This window comes from Schistocerca americana, chromosome 3, assembly GCF_021461395.2.
Source record: "Schistocerca americana isolate TAMUIC-IGC-003095 chromosome 3, iqSchAmer2.1, whole genome shotgun sequence".
Classification (NCBI taxonomy): Eukaryota; Metazoa; Arthropoda; class Insecta; order Orthoptera; family Acrididae; genus Schistocerca; species Schistocerca americana.
Genome location: NC_060121.1, coordinates 781,105,123 through 781,124,865, shown reverse-complemented (window position 1 = coordinate 781,124,865; position 19,743 = coordinate 781,105,123). Strand labels below are relative to the sequence as shown.

Here is a 19,743-nt window from a genome sequence, read left to right as displayed (position 1 = left end):
GGACTGATGACCATAGATGTTAAGTCCCATAGTGCTCAGAGCCATTTGAACCATATAAAACATAGGCATTCCTCAGTACCGCCTCAGTGAAAAATCTGAACACTGAAGCAAACACACTCTAAAGCGGTCCTCTCACGGGACATGAAGACGCACGTGGAAGAGGAGTTGGTGACGTCACAGCGTGGAATACGAGCCCCACGAGAAAGTCAGGCCATGGGGCGTACGTCACAGCTCGTAACGAGTGGCAGCAGCTGTCTCCGCCGGGGAACGAGTGGCTGTTTCAGACGAGTTTACCAATCTTTGAGTGAGGGTTTAAACTTATGCAAGCTCTCGATAGCACACGACAAACTTAAGACCTTTGGCGCCTACGTTTCCAACTAGATATTAGTTTCCAGTGAGCCCTGCAGGGAGCCGAGCGCTCTCGCAGTGTGACAGACAAAATGCGTTTCTAAACCTGTTAACTCGCAGCTGGGCGTGCACGTGCTAACGAGAATCGTATCTTTTTCTGGAATCTGCTATTATGAAGTCTTACTGATTAACAGTACAACAACAGAATTTAATATCAGTACTTGATACAAACGTGGTAACGGCTTGTTTATAGCATTTAGTCCCTTCTGCTTAGCAGTCCTCATTTCATACAAGAAGTTGTGCCTTTTGCAACTTATAATCATTTTGACATGATTTTAATTTTATTATACCCCAGTACAGCCGTAACAAATTATAAGTAGGTCTATGGACTTTAGATTATTGTAGGATTAATAAGTTAGACTCTACAACAGTGGATTCCAGTCGAAAATGCAATTCTCGTTTGTACGTACACACCTAGTTGCGAGATAACAGGTGTAGAAACGTAGTTTGTCTGCTGAGCTGAGCGAGAGAGTTCAGGCCTACTTTCGTGACGTACGCGCCGCGGCCTGTCTTTCTCGTAGGCCTCGAGCCAACTAGTGCGATGTCACAGGTTCGTTGCGGAGCCCGTATTTCTCATGGACTCTGTTGGAATACCAAGTTCCACTACACTGCGGAGCGTGATATAAAGAATCTGTACCACTTGTGTGCTACGAAAGTATACCATTTCAATGCTACGGCACAATGATGATCTATCAAAGGCGCATCTTCTGTACAATGACATTTGTAGATTGTGTATGCCATACACGGCGATCTCGTTGCTACGTCGAAGCTGTAGCGCAGTTTGATAGCATCGTGAGCACATGTCTGGGTTATTTATTATAATTATGTATTTGCTACAATTTTTGTTTCTCCAGTGGCCAGAAATCATGTGACTATGTCTGAAATGAACCCAAGTGATCACAAGTTGCACACGGGAAGTTTTCGCTGTTCTATGAAACTTTCTGTAAAATACACTTACGGAATAAGTCGCAGCACCAAGAAGGTGTTATGCGACATAAACGAAACTTGGTAGGCGTGTGTCTACATCTCGAAGGCGATGTCTGTTCAAATTTCGCGCCAGTCGCAAACAGTGGCGCTCGTAATGCCAATGAGGATGTAAAAAGTTTGCTTTAAATACACGCTTTACCGGTAGTGAGCGTTAATTGCCTTTGAGATTGGACGTAGTGGGCTGAAGTTAGTGAAGAACGCCTTTAAGGCGACTAAGACGCCATTGACACCTCACTTAGTTTGAACGTCACGCAATAGGTCTATGAGAATCTGAATGTTCCTTTTTGTGTTATTGCTGAAAGCGTTGGCCTATAAATGATTGCTAGCAGCGGTGTTCACGAGAATGTTCGGTCGCATGAAGAGCGGGCTCCAGACGCCACGTGGCACTAGCGAAAGGGAAGACCATCGTGTTCGGCGTATGGATCTGACGCATCATATTGCATCTGTAGCAGCAATTTGTGTTTCAGTTGGCACCACAGTGACCGAACGAACTGCTGCATATCGGTTACTTCGAGGACAGCTCTGAGCCAGACCCTCCAAAGTGTGCATTAACTGACCCCACACCACCGCCTTCTGCGATTTACTGGTGCCAAGCGAGATCTCATTGGAGGGCAAAGGGGAATCTATTGTTTTCTCACGAAAGCTGGTTCTGCCTCGGTGTCCGTGATGACCGTGTGTTGGTTAGAAGGCGGCCAGTATTTCACATTTACAGTGGCTTATCTCGCACTTACATTAACTGTGATCTTGAAATATAAATCACTTAAATTTGTTACTTAGACATACGTATTCCCGAAATTTCATTACTCTAGATTATTTTTGGTGTTGGGATTTTTTGCTGGCCAGTGTAAATATATCTATCTCTGAGTTTGTGTACTTAACATGTTTGTATCTTCTCGGTAAGTATCTTTTTCAATGACAGTGAGGAGTTTAACGAAAAAAGTCTCTTCTGCCATTCGGATGAAATTGCGAAACGAGTCTAGATCTTGAAATCAGTATGAAGTAGCAAGTTTTTTTCACGGCGTTGGTAGTCAATACAATACAATATAGATAGTATGGATATTATGCATGCGCATACTGACGTTAGACACTATAGATTAACTATAAACAATTTAACACCGAAAATGGGTTAAAAATTCAACTGGGTTAACGAATAACTTCTACTAGTGTGTATCTCAGATCGTTGTAAAACTTTATGTAGTGTTCCTTTACCGTCGGTCGCTGTTCAAGCCATCGACGTGTCCAGAATCTTCTTCGCGATTTCCTCAGCTCTTCTTCATCTGCATCTACATCCATACTCCGCAAGCCACCTGACAGTGTGTGGCGGAGGGTACCTTGAGTACCTCTATCGCTTCTCCCTTCTGTTCCAGTCTCGTATTATTCGTGGAAACAAGGATTGTCGGTATGCCTCTGTGTGGGCTCTAATCTCTGATTTTATCCTCATGGTCTCTTCGCGAGATATACGTAGGAGGGAGCAATATACTGCTTGACTCCTCGGTCAAGGTATGTTCTCGAAACATCAACAAAAGCCCGTACCGAGCTACTGAGCGCCTCTCCTGCAGAGTCTTCCACTGGAGTTTATCATCTCCGTAACGCTTTCGCGATTACTAAATGATCCTGTAACGAAGCGCGCTGCTCTCCGTTGGATCTTCTCTATCTCTTCTATCAACCCTATCTGGTACGGATCCCACACCGGTGAGCAGTATTCAAGCAGTGGGCGAACAAGTGTACTGTAAACTACTTTCTTTGTTTTAGGATTGCATTTCCTTAGGATTCTTCCAATGAATATCGGTCTGGCATCTGCTGTACCGACGATTAATTTTATATGGTCATTCCATTTTAAATCACTCCTAGTGCCACTCCCAGACAAATTATGGAATTAACTGCTTCCAGTTGCTGACCTGCTATATTGTAGCTAAATGATAAAGAATCTTTCTTTCTATGTATTCGCAGCACATTACACTTGTCTACATTGAGATTCAGTTGTCATTCCCTGCACCATGCGTCAATTCACTGCAGATCCTCCTGCATTTCAGTACAATTTTCCATTGTTACAACCTCTCGATACACCACAGCATCATCCGCAAAAAGCCTCAGTGAACTTCCGATGTCATCCACAAGGTCATTTATGTATATTGTGAATAGCAACTGTCCTACGACACTCCCCTGCGGCACACCTGAAATCACTCTTGCTTCGGAAGACTTCTCTCCATTGAGAATGACATGATGCGTTCTGTTATCTAGGAACTCTTCAATCCAATCACACAATTGGTCTGATAGCCCAAATGCTCTTACCTTGTTCTTTAAACGACTGTGGGGAACTGTATCGAACGCCTTGCGGAAGTCAAGAAACATAGTTAACGCAGCAATTTCACGCTCGTACTTTTCATAAAGAAACTGTATGATTGGGAGCCAAATGAAGCCGATAGCGGCCGCTGAAGACTACAAATCACGTTAACCAGCTCGTCCCGTGTGACGACGGCGCTGCCCTATTGAGTTCGATGTCCCGCCCATGTCAACGTTATATTTCTCGCCCCGTGTGAGGACGGCGTAAGCATTCGATAATTTATTATGTGTCACAGCTACGTAGAATTTTTTTACTTTTCTCCATTTCACGGTTTATTTCCTTTTGCACGCGTTACTGGAACATCGTCTTTGTAACCATTTGCAAGTGCTTCATTATTGTCATTTCGAAATTAATTACATTGTATGTCGTAATGCACATAGAGAACATTGTCATGTTAATGCCATTTACATCACATTACCACCTGTACTTTTTTTAAACTGATACATCCGTTTTCTTTCACTAACTTGATCTTTTTACTCGATAAACACTTGATTTTCCTACTAATAGTACTCACAGTTCTTGATATTTAGTGGGAGCGTCCAGTAAGTAACGCAGCACATTCTCTCTCGGCTAATTACGATTGAAAAAATGTGGAATTTGTTGTGGGGCATCGTGGAATATATCCGTTTCAGCCCATATAGCTTTATAAATTTCCGACGGGTGGCGGCGCTATACGTAGCCTCAAAATGGCGTCTGTAACGGAGATGCATTCCGAGCTCAGAGCTGTCTTTCGTGTCTTCTGGCGGAAATCCATATCACTGCAAATACTCATAGGTGGTTGCAGAATGTCTACAGAGACCTGGCAGTAAACAAAAGCACGTTGAGTCGTTGGGCGTTGCACAAAGATCGCGCTAACCTGTCCGATCTCCAGCGTGCCGGCCGGCAGCACACACCTGTGACTCCTGCAGTGTTGGAACGTGCGGACACACTCATTCGAGGTGATCAACTGGACGTCTCTGTTGGTAGTGCTGACATACTTGTCCACCAGTTACAGTACTCAAAGGTTTGTGCCCGCCGGGTTCCTCGCCGTCCAACAGAAGACCATAAAGAGCAACGGAGAACCGCCTGCGTGGAAATTGCTGTTGGGCCCAATGTAGGATGCGCTCTGCAGAAAGCAGTACGTAGCTGATTTGGAGGTTATACATGCAGAAAGATAATGGCTCCGACGTCGACCAATAGAGGGGTACCGTGCGGGGGTACTACAGACCTTCCACTAAGTTGCCTTAAGGCCTTTACGTTGAACGGAAATAATGTTGAAAAATAGGATTTTTGTAGACAAAAGAGTGAGAAATAATATGGTCAATTAGAATCCTGAATAAAAGCAACCTGCTTTCAGGAAAAAATATATTGCATTTCTTATTGACCTCGCCCCTCCCCCCGTATTACGACATTTAGTGTATCTAGTTTCGAAAGGATGGTAGTGACTCACTCCATAATGGCTACAAAACCGAAATCGTAATAGTACCCAGAAGGAAATAAAATGGCAGAGCTCTAAAACATTATCATTTAGATTTCTTAAGCAGTTGCGACCGCTGTATTTCCTTCCAGTTCCTCTGCAGGTGTTTGAAATTGTCATTGTCTATAGATAATGTAATAAAAGCTGCCTGTTTGTACATTCTTGAAGAATTGGACATTTATCTAGTTTCGTATACTACCCAAACGGTTCAAATGGCTCTGAGCACTATGGGACTCAACTTCTGAGGTCATCAGTCCCCTAAAACTTAGAACTACTTAAACCTAACTAACCTAAGGACATTACACACATCCATGCCCGAGGCAGGATTCGAACCTGCGACCGTAGCAGCAGCGCGGTTCCGGACTGAAGCGCCTAGAATCTGGGAAGGAGAATGGAACAAATTCAGACATCATTTGCGAGGTACGTTGGTGCCATGGAGGGTAATGACGAGTGGTAAGGACCCATCATGGTTCTATGCAAGTCACTGCGAAAGTAGAAGTGGGTGAACAGCACATTAAAACGAATGAGTAACATTGATGACAGACAGCTGCTGAACGAAGTAAAAACAAGGATAAGGACAGTGAGCAAGAATAGTGTACTGAATTCGAAAACCAGTTCGTACCTAGCACGGTGTCAAAAAATCGAAAATAGTTTTGATGCCATAAAATGATCAGTGTAACGAAATATTATGTCCAGAAGCTCAACCACGATGGCATAAAAACGGAAAGTAATGAAATGAATGCCGAAATACTAATTGCTTTCTCAGAAACGATTACAAAGCAGTTACTACCTTAGATTGCTGTGCGGTCGCAAAATTTTAGGTATAGAAATAAGTAAGCGCGATGGGATCAGATAAACTGCCAGCTAACATGCCATCTTAGATATGCACAGGAAATGGCCAGCCCCACTTCTAGCAGCAGTACACCGTAGATTGCTGGAACAACACAGCGCGCCAAGTTACTGAAGAAATGGTGCAGTCGTTTCAGTCTACAGGAAGGGTAGCAAGAACGAGGTACGAGGTACAGCTATATGTACTTCCCTAACTGACGTCAATTTCTAGAAGAATTATAGAACATATATGTGCTCACGTGTGATGAATTGTTTGGAGACAGAACAACTCCTATGTAGGAATCAATAGTTTTCCCCGCTTGTATCCATCAAGTGAATCCAGCTTGAGCAGTTCCTTCATGAGATCGTAAGCGATTTAAGTGAAAATCTCTTGACAAATAGCATATTGTGATATTCTCATTTAAATAAGTCCATGCGCGAAATTCGAAAACTTTGCAATGAAAAAAATGTGGGTCAACATGATATTGCGTTTGGTGTATCGTACACCAAATGTTGCTGGAAATGAAATTAGCTAATGTATTGAATTTTTATTTAGACTTGGGAGGAAGTCTCAATCTGCCTCCAATCTCGAGAAAATGAAATTATGTAGCATGTACACTTCCGAGGCATCTCCTAAAACCGTACGAGATTTTGCCAAGTGATATATATCTCCCCCACACACACGCTATATAACAAATGTGAAACACAGTTGCAATTTTACAATTAACATAACGCCGTTGTATCCCATTGTAGTAACATTCCACGCACATAGGTAGATAAATGAAGAAAATAAACTAAATAAAACAATAACCAGTTTCCGAAGACGGGACGCAGAAATAAGAGACACCCCCGCAAGCCACTAAATCACTAGGTTTGCCGAGCACATCTCGCGCATAACGGCGTATTTATCACATCAAAAACTTTGATCCTCGTTTCCTCAGAAACGGTTGGGTATGTACGGGTAAGCCGTGACTGGTGTTCGGCTATTTAGGCTTCTCTTCCACTGAGTAAAGTTTCTGGAAAATCTGGTTATGGCAATGACCGAGCTCTCCACTGCCATGTGGGCGAGAGTAATCTCATGAAAGCAAAGCAAATGGAATTATGCTGCGTGTCACGTGACTGGGCGTAATAACACCTTGCACTGGCCGCCGCCAGGCCAGTAAAGTACAGAATGCGCAAAATGCGCGATATGAGCGCATTTTGGTGCGCCCAGATCGTGGGTGCCAAACACTGTACGAACACACAGGCAGTCTTCTTGAGCGTAGTCCAAAGATTGGCAACTGGGTTTGAAGGTTCAGAAACGTAGAACTGAGCACTCCAAAAAACGAAAATGCGTGACTATAATATTAAAGTGTCAACTAAAATCTGTCAATTCATACGAATACTTGTATGTAACAATTAGAGAGATATGAAATGGAACGATCACGTTGGCTTAGGCGTAGGTGAAGCAGGTGGAAGATTCATTGCTAGGGTACTGGGAAAATGCAATCAGACTACAACTAATCTAGAATGAGATTTTCACTCTGCAGCGGAGTGTGCGCTGATATGAAACTTCCTGGCAGATTAAAACTGTGTGCCCGACCGAGACTCGAACTCGGGACCTTTGCCTTTCGCGAGCAAGTGCTCCACCATCTGAGCTACCGAAGCACGACTCATGCCCGGCCTCACAGCTTTACTTCTGCCAGTATCTCGTCTCCTACCTTCCAAACTTTACAGAAGCTCTCCTGCTCAGATGGTAGAGCACTTGCCCGCGAAAGGCAAAGGTCCCGAGTTCGAGTCTCGGTCGGGCACACAGTTTTAATCTGCCAGGAAGTTTTACAACTCATCTATTCGGCCGACCCATACTAGAATATTGCTCAACTGTGTGCAACCTAAGTCAGGCACAATTATCATGGAATGTCAAATGTACACGAAGATACGCAAGAACATATGGACACACGTTTGATCGACTCGTGGGAGAGCATTACGGGGACGCCGAAAAGCCTGAAGTGGCAGACGCTTGAAGACAGACGCAAGGTACCCCGTGAAAATAAAGCTTCAGGAACAACTGTCAAGTGAGGAATCCAGGAATATTGATGGTGGGAAAGTTCATCACTTCACTCTGAGTTGGGTTGGAGCAGAAATAGGGTACACTCTTTCCTGCGAATTATTTTCATATTTCTCAAACGAAAAACAGGGAGAAAATCCTTTCGTAAGTTTCCATTCCAGTCGTTCACTATTAAAAATACAGTGAGTTACGGGATTCTGCCAAAATTGCAGCAGAATTCGCGATTTATTTTTGTCAGAATTGTTAACGATTTCTAATTTGAAGCAGCTTCATCATTTATGAGGAATGGCTACATTTTACTTGTTGACAGGTCTAATTTTGCTTTTTTACCAAAATACAGTATAAATTGCACAGACTCAGCTTGCAATAGCTATTGCGATAGAATCTTTAAACAGAATGTCTTATTAAACTAGCAATAGGCGGCCAGCGTGGTCAATACCTGATGGAAACCTCAGTGTGTCGGTTTGCTGTAACATAACGTAAGAAATTTCACGTTTATTTTCATACTAGCAATTTATCTTTCCCATAGCTGCCAAAGACTCTTAAAAAATTACAGTACTGGAACGAAAAAATAAAATACCATACCTTCCGCTATATCGCCGTAGGTAAGGAAGTTCTGTGCGTTGACCATACTTCTCAGTTCTTATATTTTATTCATATATTCTTCAGCAAGTTTAAGTGTACTCCTTTAGATGATGATAGAAACGTTCGAGACACAGAAATTCCGAACACCACGAGCATCGCGTGAATGTAGGTTTGCCACAGCGACATTCCTTCGTATGATCCTTAATCCGGAAGGAAATGTCGTTAACATTACTGAGGATTCATGCGTCGCCAGTAATTTCCCGTCAGACCACGCGTAACTGAGAACTTTTCCGAAACTGCCATTTGCAGTTTGTTATAAATCAAGATAAACAACAGGAATTTCATCGAATAAATTTTAAATAATTTTTCCATTAATTTTTTTAATTCATTCATTAGACATAGAGTTAGTACACGAATAAGGACAAAGTTACTTAAATATACGTTGGGAAACATCCGTGTAATACATTTTCAACTTTTCGCGGCGCAATGAATAATCCATTAAATTTAAGGCATGCAGCCGCTCAAATAAAATTTTGGATGGATTTTCTCCGTAACATATTCATAGAGCATTCAATTTAAAACCTAGAATGCAGCTATGTGATGGGGGAAGAAGATTGTAAACCCTTTACATCTACATCCACATCAATACTCTGCAAATCACATTTAAATGCCTGGCAGAGGGTTCATCGAACCACCTTCACAATTCTCTTATTCCAATCTCGTATAGCGCGCGGAAAGAACGAACACCTATATCTTTACATACGAGCTCTGGTTTCCCTTATTTTACTGTAGTGATCGTTCTCTCTATGTAGGTCGATGTCAACAAAATATTTTCGCGTTCGGAGGAGAAAGTTGGTGATTGGAATTTCGTAAGCAGATTCCATCGCAACGAAAAACGCCTTTCTTTTAATGTTGTCCAGCCTAAGTCCTGTATCATTTCAGTGACGCTCTCTCCGTATTTCGCGATAATACAAAACGTGCTGCCTTTCTTTGAACTTTTTCGATGTACTCCGTCAGTCCTATCGGGTAAGGATCCCACACCGCGCAGCAGTATTCTAAGAGGACGGACAAGCGTAGTGTAGGCGGTTTCCTTAGTAGGTGTGACACATTTTCTAAGTGTCCTGCCAATAAAACGCAGTCTTTGGTTAGCCTTCCCCACAATATTTTTTGTGTGTTCCTTCCAGTTTAAGTTGTTCGTAATTGTAGTAGCTAAGTATTTAGTCGAATTTACGGCTTTTGGATTAGACCGATTTATCGTGTAACCGAAGTTCAACGAATTCCTTATAGCACTCATGTGGATGACCTCACACTTTTCGTTATTTAGGGTCAACTACCAATTTTCGCACAATTCAGATATCTTTTCTAAATCGTTTTGCAATTTGTTTTGATCTTCTGATGACTTTATTAGTAGATAAACGACAGCGTCATCTACAAACAAGCTAAGACGGCTGCTCAGATTGTCTCCCAAATCGTTTATATAGATAAGGAACAGCAAAGGGGCTGTAACACTACTTTAGGGAACGCCAGAAATAAGTTCTGTTTTACGTTTAACGTCGATATGCAGCAGGATTCTGGAACATATATTGTGTTCAGACATTATGAATTACCTCGGAGAAACCGGTCCATTGACACACAGTCAACATGGGTTTAGAAAACATCGTTCTTGAGAAACACAACTAGCTCTTTAGTCGCATGAAGTGTTGAGTGCTATTGACGAGGGGTTTCAGAAAGATTCCGTATTTCTGGATTTCCGGAAGGCTTTTGACACTGCACCACACAACCAGCTTGTAGTGAAACTGCGTGCTTATGGAGTATCATCTCAGTTATGTGACTTGATTTGTGATCTCCTGACAGAGGTCACAGTTCGAACTAATTGATGGAAAGTCATCGAGTAAAACAGAAATGATTTCTGGCGTTCCCAAGGTAGTGTTACGGGCCCTTTGCTGTTCCTTAACTATATAAGCGATTTGGGAGACAACCTGAGCGGCCGTCTTAGGTTGTTTGCAGATGATGCTGTCATTTATCGACTAATAAAGTCACCAGAAGATAAAAACAAATTGCAAAACGACTTAAAAAGATATCTGAATGGCGCGAAAATAGGCAGTTGATCCTAAGTAACGAAAAGTGTGAGGTCATCCACATGAGTGCTAAAAGGAATTCGTTAAACTTCGGTTACACGATAAACCAGTCGAATCCATAGGTCGTAAATTCAAATAAATAGAAAGTGTTACGGGAAGACTAACCAAAGACTGCGTTTTGTTGGCACGACACTTAGAAAATGTAACAGACCTACTAAGGAGACTGTCTACACTACGCTTGTCCGTCCTCTTTTTAGAATACTGCTGCGCGCTGTTGGATCCTTACCAGATAGGACTGATGGAGTACATCGAAAAAGTTCAAAGAAAGGCAGCACGTTTTGTATTATCGCGAAATCTGGGAGAGAGCGTCACTGAAATGATACAGGATTTGGGCTGGACATCATTAAAAGAAAGGCGTTTTTCGTTGCGACGGAATCTTCTCACGAAATTCCAATCACAAACTTTCTCCTCCGACTGCGAAAATATTTTTCTAACACCGACCTACATAGGGAGAAACGACCCCGCGATAAAATAAGGAAATCAAAGCTCGTACGGAAAGATACAGGTGTTCGTTCTCTCCACGCGCTATACGAGATTGGAATAATAGAGAATTGTTAAGGTGGTTCGATGAACCCTCTGCCAGGCACTTAATTGTGATTTGCAGAGTATCAATATAGATGTAGAAGCACATACAAAAATTTTGTGGTCACATACAATCCAGTCTGTTACGTAGTTTGCATTATTTCAATTTCTCGTAAGCAAACTATCAAAATGTTACTGTCACAAAATTCATTTCACATAAACAACATGCTGTACTGTGGCAAGGAAAAGAAGGGCACCAGCGAAAAAAATGCTTTTATCGGAGTATAAAAAGGTGAATATGCTCATGTTCAGAAGACTCTCATCGAAAAATGAGGTACCAGCTGCCTCATTCTACCTTTCTCAGCGCCTTTTAAACGTGCCCAAAAATTTTTTTGATGCGAACATATTCGGGATTTTGGAGACCGAGGTAGGAGGAGACAGTGGCAATGGGAAAGAGGCGGAAAAGTAATTAATACTGGAAGACGGTAGACATTGCTTGTGGCATAGAAAGAGCGAAGGACAAAGGCAATGTGAGAGAAACAGAGTGACAAAGAAGCAGTGGAACATAGTTGGCAGTGACTGAACAGTACTAGGAAAAGAGTGAGACAGTGCTAGTGGGAGAGAAATGAAGAAATGGCAAAGTGAAATTGGGTAAGAGCCAGTGATAATGAGAAAGTGTCTGACAATGACAACGAGGACGAGAGAGATAGTGGCAGTGAGAAGACACAGCAGCAACTGGATGGAATGAATGAGAAACAAGCAGCAAGCAGTGAGAGAGAGAGAGAGAGAGAGAGAGAGAGAGAGGACAGAACCAAGGAGACTGGGGATATGAGACAGGAGGCAGTGATAGTTAAACAGAGAGAGATAAGAACTACACGTTGTGCTAAATGGGCAAGTGGGAGTGGAGGACAGATACTGGCGACTTACAGTGGACTAGTATGTGTGAGCGAATTACAACTACGGGAGCTTGTGAGAGGTGAATTTGCAAGTTAAAAAGAACGCGAATATGTTCGCATGCCAAAATATTTGGGAAAATTTTGAAAGGTGCTGAGGAAGGTAGAATGAGGCAGTTGGTAACCCATTTGTCAGTCAGTCTTTTAAACAGGAGCATATTCGAATTTTTCGTGCCCTGATAGGACGGTTTTTCCGCTGGTTGTTATGTTCGTAATTAGCTGCAATTTTTTGGTTAGTGATTTTTAGCAAAGCACCCACGTGAAACCAGGTGAAATCGCTTAATGGCTTGTGATCCATTTAGAACGTTTTGATATAGAGTGCGGAAAATTTCAAATAGATCGGCCAGTGGCAAGACATCGATGTTCAAATATGTCCTAGTTGTCTTCTAATGTCAGACCGAGTGAGGTGGCGCAGTGGTTAGACACTGGACTCGCATTCGGGAGGACGACGGTTCAATCCCGCGTCCGGCCATCCTGATTTAGGTTTTCCGTGATTTCCCTAAATCACTCCAGGCAAATGCCGGGATGGTTCCTCTGAAAGGGCACTGCCGACATCCTTCCCTAATCCGATGAGACCGATGACCACGCTGTCTGGTCTCCTTCCCCAAACAACCAACCAACCAATCTTCTAATGTCTATCAAGCAAGCACCACGCCTTCCCGTGTGCTTTTGTATTCATATTGTTTGATACTTGTTTCAGTTGTGAGCAGTCTTTGGAACGTATCAATTTGCGATAGATGTTCATCGAACAGAACAGATTCTACATTTACATACTAATACTCTTATGAAAACACCCCTTTCTTAATAATAAAATTAAAGCGTTCACCTGTAGGATAAATACTTTCGTGTAATTTTCAGCTCATCATGTTTTAAATATCATACACATTTTCCTAGAGTACACTCCAGAGAGTTGAAGGAACATTAATCGAAATTTTGTGTCACTATGGTTTCGCACAGCGATAATTTCTAAAAGGTTTTATACTTCCCTATGTTTGTATCAGTTACAGAAACATAGTCTGGATTTATTTTACCAGTGTCTTCCATTTGTTCTACTAAGCTAATTATTCGTGCAAAGGATTGCATTTTAGAGATGGGTGTGGCCGGTTTTAATGTTTCACGTCGAGGTTGGAGCAGATATCCACCTTGGCTGCTCCAGAGGCCCAGACTGATTTTAGATTTGGCAAATTTTAAGAAAGACAGTACATCAGATTTTACTTTCAAATCTTTGTTTTCTAACATTTTAGATAGGCATCATGATTTTACAGTAGTCTACACTGACTGATCCCAACAGGGGGATTTTCTTGGCTGCTCAGTAGTGTTCCCCGAACGTGTCATCAGGATTCGCCTTCCCCAGGAATACACTGTTTTTTCCGCAGAACTTCACGCGATTCTGAAGGCATTGGAGCAGATACGGTGACTCAGGGCAAACACTTCCTAATTTGCTCTGACTCACTGAGCGCATTACAGTCACTGCAGAACCTGTACCCAGCGTAGAAGTTGGAACAGCTGATTTACGACCAACTGTACATCTGAAACGTCCCCTTAGAACAATTATACATGACTGTCCTTAAACTGACACACAATATTTTTAGCGCAACGCAATCTGACTTTCAAAAGTCCCTACAAAAGAATGGCCCTGACTAACATTAACCTATACGTTTCACAAATCACTTACCTCACAAAAATCTTCGTTACTCGAACTACTGCAATACAGCGAGCGCCACTACTGCCAGCTAAATAAAAGATTCAAACTACGGAAGGCACTAACTACTGATAGGCATAGTCAGCAAATGAAAGATTTTGATAGAGCACAAACAATGTATTTACCTCAATAGTGTTCAAAAGTCATAATGTATATAGCAGTTCATGACATCCAGTCTTACAAATTTCACAACTCCGCCATCTCTCTCCCCACACCCACCACTGCTGGCGGCTCACCTCTAACTGCGCAACGCTACGCGCTGTTCACATCCAGCTGCCCAACACTACAACGGCAGACAACAATGCAAACCAACCACAGACTGCACACAGCACAGCCACTGATTTTCATACAGAGCGCTACGAGGCGTTACCAATATAAAAACCTAAACAGCCTACTTACATAGCCGCCATGCTCCCCACAAAAAATTTTACAAATTGTTTTGGGCAGTGGCCAATAATGATTTGATAAAATTTTTCATAATTACAATAACAAAGATTTCAAATGCACACACTTATTGATACAATGTTGGTCAAAAGCTAAAATTTTCTTACAGTCCATAAAGACAGTCCTGATCATTCACCACAGTAAAATTGCAGTGTTTTTCTCAAAGTCTGAGCAGTAAAAGAAAATGCACATGGAAGTAGTGGATTTCCATGCAGTCTTGAAGAAGTAGTGTTGTCCTTCCAACGGAAAGACAATGCTGAGTCTCAACTTGCAGACAGGTAATGGGCCACAACAGAGCAGACCCACAGCAGAGTCATTCGAAGTTTTGAAGAATATTGGTAGGTAGGTCATCACAGAGCAGACCCACTGTAGTCCTGGTAGAGATCGTGGTATTGGCGGGCCACCAGAGGTGCAGACCCACTGCAGTCCTTGTAGAAATAATGGTACTGGTGAGTCAGCAAAGGTGTATACCTACTGTAGTCCTTGTAGAAATAATGGTATTGGTGGGTCATCAAAGACGCAGACCCACTGTAGTCCTTGTAGAGATGGCCAGCAGCCATCTGTTGTGACTGTGCAGGTGCACAATCACCACTGAAGAGTCTTGCGGATAATATAGCAAGTCCATAACCACCACTTGTGCACTCACAAAGTTTTTGGAATTGTCCTTTGGAATTTCTTTTAGCATCTTCGCCACTTCAAAATGTCTTCGACCAACCAGATTCTCATTATTTATCTTCTCAATGTGATCACCAACCTGTATCACATTTATGCCATCAATAATACTGCCTCCCTTGATTCTCTTTATAAATGCATAACCAGCTCCATTATCAGTAATTGTTAGGCCCAGTGCATCTTCTGTCTTTGTGATTTCTATTTCTTTAGGTCTTCCTTTTCTATGTACAAATATGAAATCGTCCAAACCAATCTGGCCCCCAAGTAACTTCGACATGTCTACTTTGTGGGTATTCAGTGTGCAAAACAGGATATCTTCGACTGGGAATTCATAGCACTCGGCAATCTTCTGGTAGAGCTCCCTGACGTTAGAAAAACCAGAAATAAGTCCGGTAGGACTTCCCTGGGCTTGCTGACCATGGAACACAAGTTTGGGTCACCCAACGTTGGGATCCGCCGGCTTCTGGGTAGCTCTGTTTCCGTTTTGTTGAGCTAAAGCACTTCCGTTCTGATTCTCATTATTACTTTCCACTGAACGTCCTTTCTTGTTTGGATTTTTTTGTTTGAACAGCGGCATATTTACGCTTAATCTTTAGGACTTATAAAACAGAGAAACAATAGTAATCAATGCGCATACGAATTCACCACAGTCCGCTAAATGATCTACAAATCAGCTTCTAGCTTTTAAAATGCTCTTACTGTCGGAGAGATAAAGTACTAATCTTATACTGCCACAGTCGTATCATCCGTTGTTCGAATTGTGCACTATCTTATGATAAGACATCCGTAAAGAGAAATGCCAATGTCCATATCTACGCAAACGAACATCTAACCACAGACCAAATCTGCTGTCAGAATTCTCCTTCACTGTGGCAATCGTGAATGACCGATCGCATTCTTACAGCTGGTTCATTCTCTAAATAGCCACACATAAATTCTAATCTGTGCTCTAATTACCAGTTGGGAGGAAAACAATGAGAGAATTGATGAAGCCACGCTTGTGGATGAATGTCGTTGCCAGAATTCTTAAATATTTTGAATTTACGTGTAGTAAAGAACAGCTTATAGCCAAAATCATCGTCTCGGCGAGTCGCATATCGGTCATTGTTACATCGTGTCGGCGGTTCCATCTCAAAATTCGGTGCACATTGCCAATTTCTTTCATAATTTCCGAAACGCGCTGTGTTATTATTTTGTGGCTTTTCCGTATTTCTAAGTCCCTCTTCCCGTATTGGAGCGCGAGTGTCCTCTGAAATATGTAATTCTTGTATTACTTGTGCCAACTGATCTTGTACTTCCCGGATTTCTCTTTTGTACTGTGTATTGATTTGATTTTGATTTTGGTTGAATTTTCTAATTTGTTCATACTCTTCAGTGTCAGTGAAGGCTACAGGTCTTGTGTCATTCAGCTCATCATCTACCTTCGTAGATAAATTATTTAGCTGATCCGAAAGTTCGACTACTTTCTCTGATAATGAACTAATTTCCTCCATGTGTCTTTCTGAACCAATTTTCAGAGTATCTACTGAGTCCTTTAAGTTTTCATGAGTTTTTGCAAGTTGCGTAACCGAATCGGTAGATGCAACTGAGTCAATTTTAGCTTGCAAGGTCTCATGATTTTCATGAACAATAGTTTGCAGTTCTTTTATGGCTGCTTCGTGATTCTGTAATGCATTTTCATGCCGCGAAAAAATAGGTTGAAAATGCTCACAAATTTGTGTTTTTACGTCATTACAGACTTTTTGACATTTCGATTCAATGTTATGTAACTCAGTAGTTAAATCTTCACGTGTTTGTTCAAGCGTGGTGTCTAACTTCCGAAGGTTTTGTTCCATTGTGTCTAACTTTTGAAGCTTTTGTCCCATTTGTTGCATTAATTGTAATAACAATGCACTGGTGTCTGAAACATGTTGCTGAGTGCTTTTCGGCAGTGAATTTCCACCGGCAACATTCACATTTTGACAAGCGGAAAATGTGTCTTGACTCATTTGAGAAATCGGTGAGAACCCAAAACCTGAGTCTACAGTATTTGCAATATTGTGTTCTGTCATTCCCGATTCCTGAGGCGAGCTGTTGCCGACCGACCGATCGATCGATAATGCTTCCCTGTTCACTACTTGTTTCACTGTCTACACCATTATTTGACGCCCGCTCCATTTCCCTATGCACAGTTACCAAATTACTACTTTGAATGTCTGTTAATTCATTACACAGTGGTGTTGGTAAGCTACGTTCGTCGTCACTATTATTTCTCAGTTTACTTTGGAGCCAAGTGTTACGTTTTTCACACGCCATTATTGTCACAATATTTCACACGATAACACAGAAAAGCACAATTTGAAGAGCAAAAATAAGAGAACACATTAACATAGCGCTGAAAATAATATCTAGTTAATTGCAAGCGCAGCTGCGAAATACTTGGTGCAAATCTACATGCATGCCACAACTGTTTTCCTGTACAACAGTGACAGACTGCAACTACAAAGGAGATTCTCTCTACAATTACGCGCTAGCAATAAACAAAAGCTACACTAATTACACAAACTACATGAAAAAATCAGAAGATTCCAGTGAGGTATCCTCGGCTAAGGGTCGACATATGAAACGTCCCCTTAGAACAATTATACATGACTGTCCTTAAACTGACACACACTATTTTTAGCGCAACGCAATCTGACTTTCAATAGTCCCTACAAAAGAATGGCCCTGACTAACATTAACCTATACGTTTCACAAATCACTTACCTCACAAAAATCTTCGTTACTCGAACTACTGCAATACAGCGAGCGCCACTACTGCCAGCTAAATAAAAGATTCAAACTACGGAAGGCACTAACTACTGATAGGCATAGTCAGCAAATGAAAGATTTTGATAGAGCACGAACAATGTATTTACCTCAATAGTGTTCAAGAGTCATACATCTACATCTACATTTATACTCCGCAAGCCACCCAACGGTGTGTGGCGGAGGGCACTTTACGTGCCACTGTCATTACCTCCCTTTCCTGTTCCAGTCGCGTATGGTTCGCGGAAAGAACGACTGTCTGAAAGCCTCCGTGCGCGCTCTAATCTCTCTAATTTTACATTCGTGATCTCCTCGGGAGGTATAAGTAGGGGGAAGCAATATATTCGATACCTCATGCAGAAACGCACCCTCTCGAAACCTGGCGAGCAAGCTACACCGCGATGCAGAGCGCCTCTCTTGCAGAGTCTGCCATTTGAGTTTATTAAACATCTCCGTAACGCTATCACCGTTACCAAATAACCCTGTGACGAAACGCGCCGCTCTTCTTTGGATCTTCTCTATCTCCTCCGTCAACCCGATCTGGTACGGATCCCACACTGATGAGCAATACTCAAGTATAGGTCGAACGAGTGTTTTATAAGTCACCTCCTTTGTTGATGGACTACATTTTCTAAGGACTCTCCCAATGAATCTCAACCTGGTACCCGCCTTACCAACAATTAATTTTATATGATCATTCCACTTCAAATCGTTCCGCACGCATACTCCCAGATATTTTACAGAAGTAACTGCTACCAGTGTTTGTTCCGCTGTCATATAATCATACAATAAAGGATCCTTCTTTCTATGTATTCGCAATACATTACATTTGTCTATGTTAAGGGACAGTTGCCACTCCCTGCACCAAGTGCCTATCCGCTGCAGATCTTCCTGCATTTCGCTACAATTTTCTAATGCTGCAACTTCTCTGTATACTACAGCATCATCCGCGAAAAGCCGCATGGAACTTCCGACACTATCTACTAGGTCATTTATATATATTGTGAAAAGCAATGGTCCCATAACACTCCCCTGTGGCACGCCAGAAGCTACTTTAACGTCTGTAGACGTCTCTCCATTGATAACAACATGCTGTGTTCTGTTTGCTAAAAACTCTTCAATTCAGCCACACAGCTGGTCTGATATTCCGTAGGCTCTTACTTTGTTTATCAGGCGACAGTGCGGAACTGTATCGAACGCCTTCCGGAAGTCAAGAAAAATAGCATCTACCTGGGAGCCTGTATCTAATATTTTCTGGGTCTCATGAACAAATAAAGCGAGTTGGGTCTCACACGATCGCTGTTTCCGGAATCCATGTTGATTCCTACAGAGTAGATTCTGGATTTCCAAAAACGACATGATACTCGAGCAAAAAAAACATGTTCTAAAATTCTACAACAGATCGACGTCAGAGATTTAGGTCTATAGTTTTGCGCATCTGCTCGACGACCCTTCTTGAAGACTGGGACTACCTGTACTCTTTTCCAATCATTTGGAACCTTCCGGTCCTCTAGAGACTTGCGGTACACGGCTGTTAGAAGGGGGGCAAGTTCTTTCGCGTACTCTGTGTAGAATCGAATTGGTATCCCGTCAGGTCCAGTGGACTTTCCTCTGTTGAGAGATTCCAGTTGCTTTTCTATTCCTTTGACACTTATTTCGATGTCAGCCATTTTTTCGTTTGTGCGAGGATTTAGAGAGGGAACTGCAGTGCGGTCTTCCTCTGTGAAACATCTTTGGAAAAAGGTGTTTAGTATTTCAGCTTTACGCGTGTCATCCTCTGTTTCAATGCCATTATCATCCCAGAGTGTCTGGATATGCTGTTTCGAGCCACTTCTGATTTAACGTAAGACCAGAACTTCCTAGGATTTTC

General features: G+C 42.1%; 2 protein-coding genes across 4 annotated transcripts in view; one reads left to right on the top strand and one right to left on the bottom strand.

The window, feature by feature from the left end:
• Positions 1-15,663, bottom strand: part of LOC124606400 (PDZ domain-containing protein GIPC1-like) — a 45,765-nt gene extending 30,102 nt beyond the window's left edge. The window contains 1 exon segment of the mRNA XM_047138380.1: positions 15,061-15,663. Within this exon segment, the coding sequence (XP_046994336.1) occupies positions 15,061-15,663 (603 nt within the window).
• LOC124605815 (deoxynucleoside triphosphate triphosphohydrolase SAMHD1) overlaps positions 1-19,743 on the top strand; it is a 355,281-nt gene that overhangs the window by 139,267 nt on the left and 196,271 nt on the right. The gene's annotated exons all lie outside the window — the stretch shown is intronic.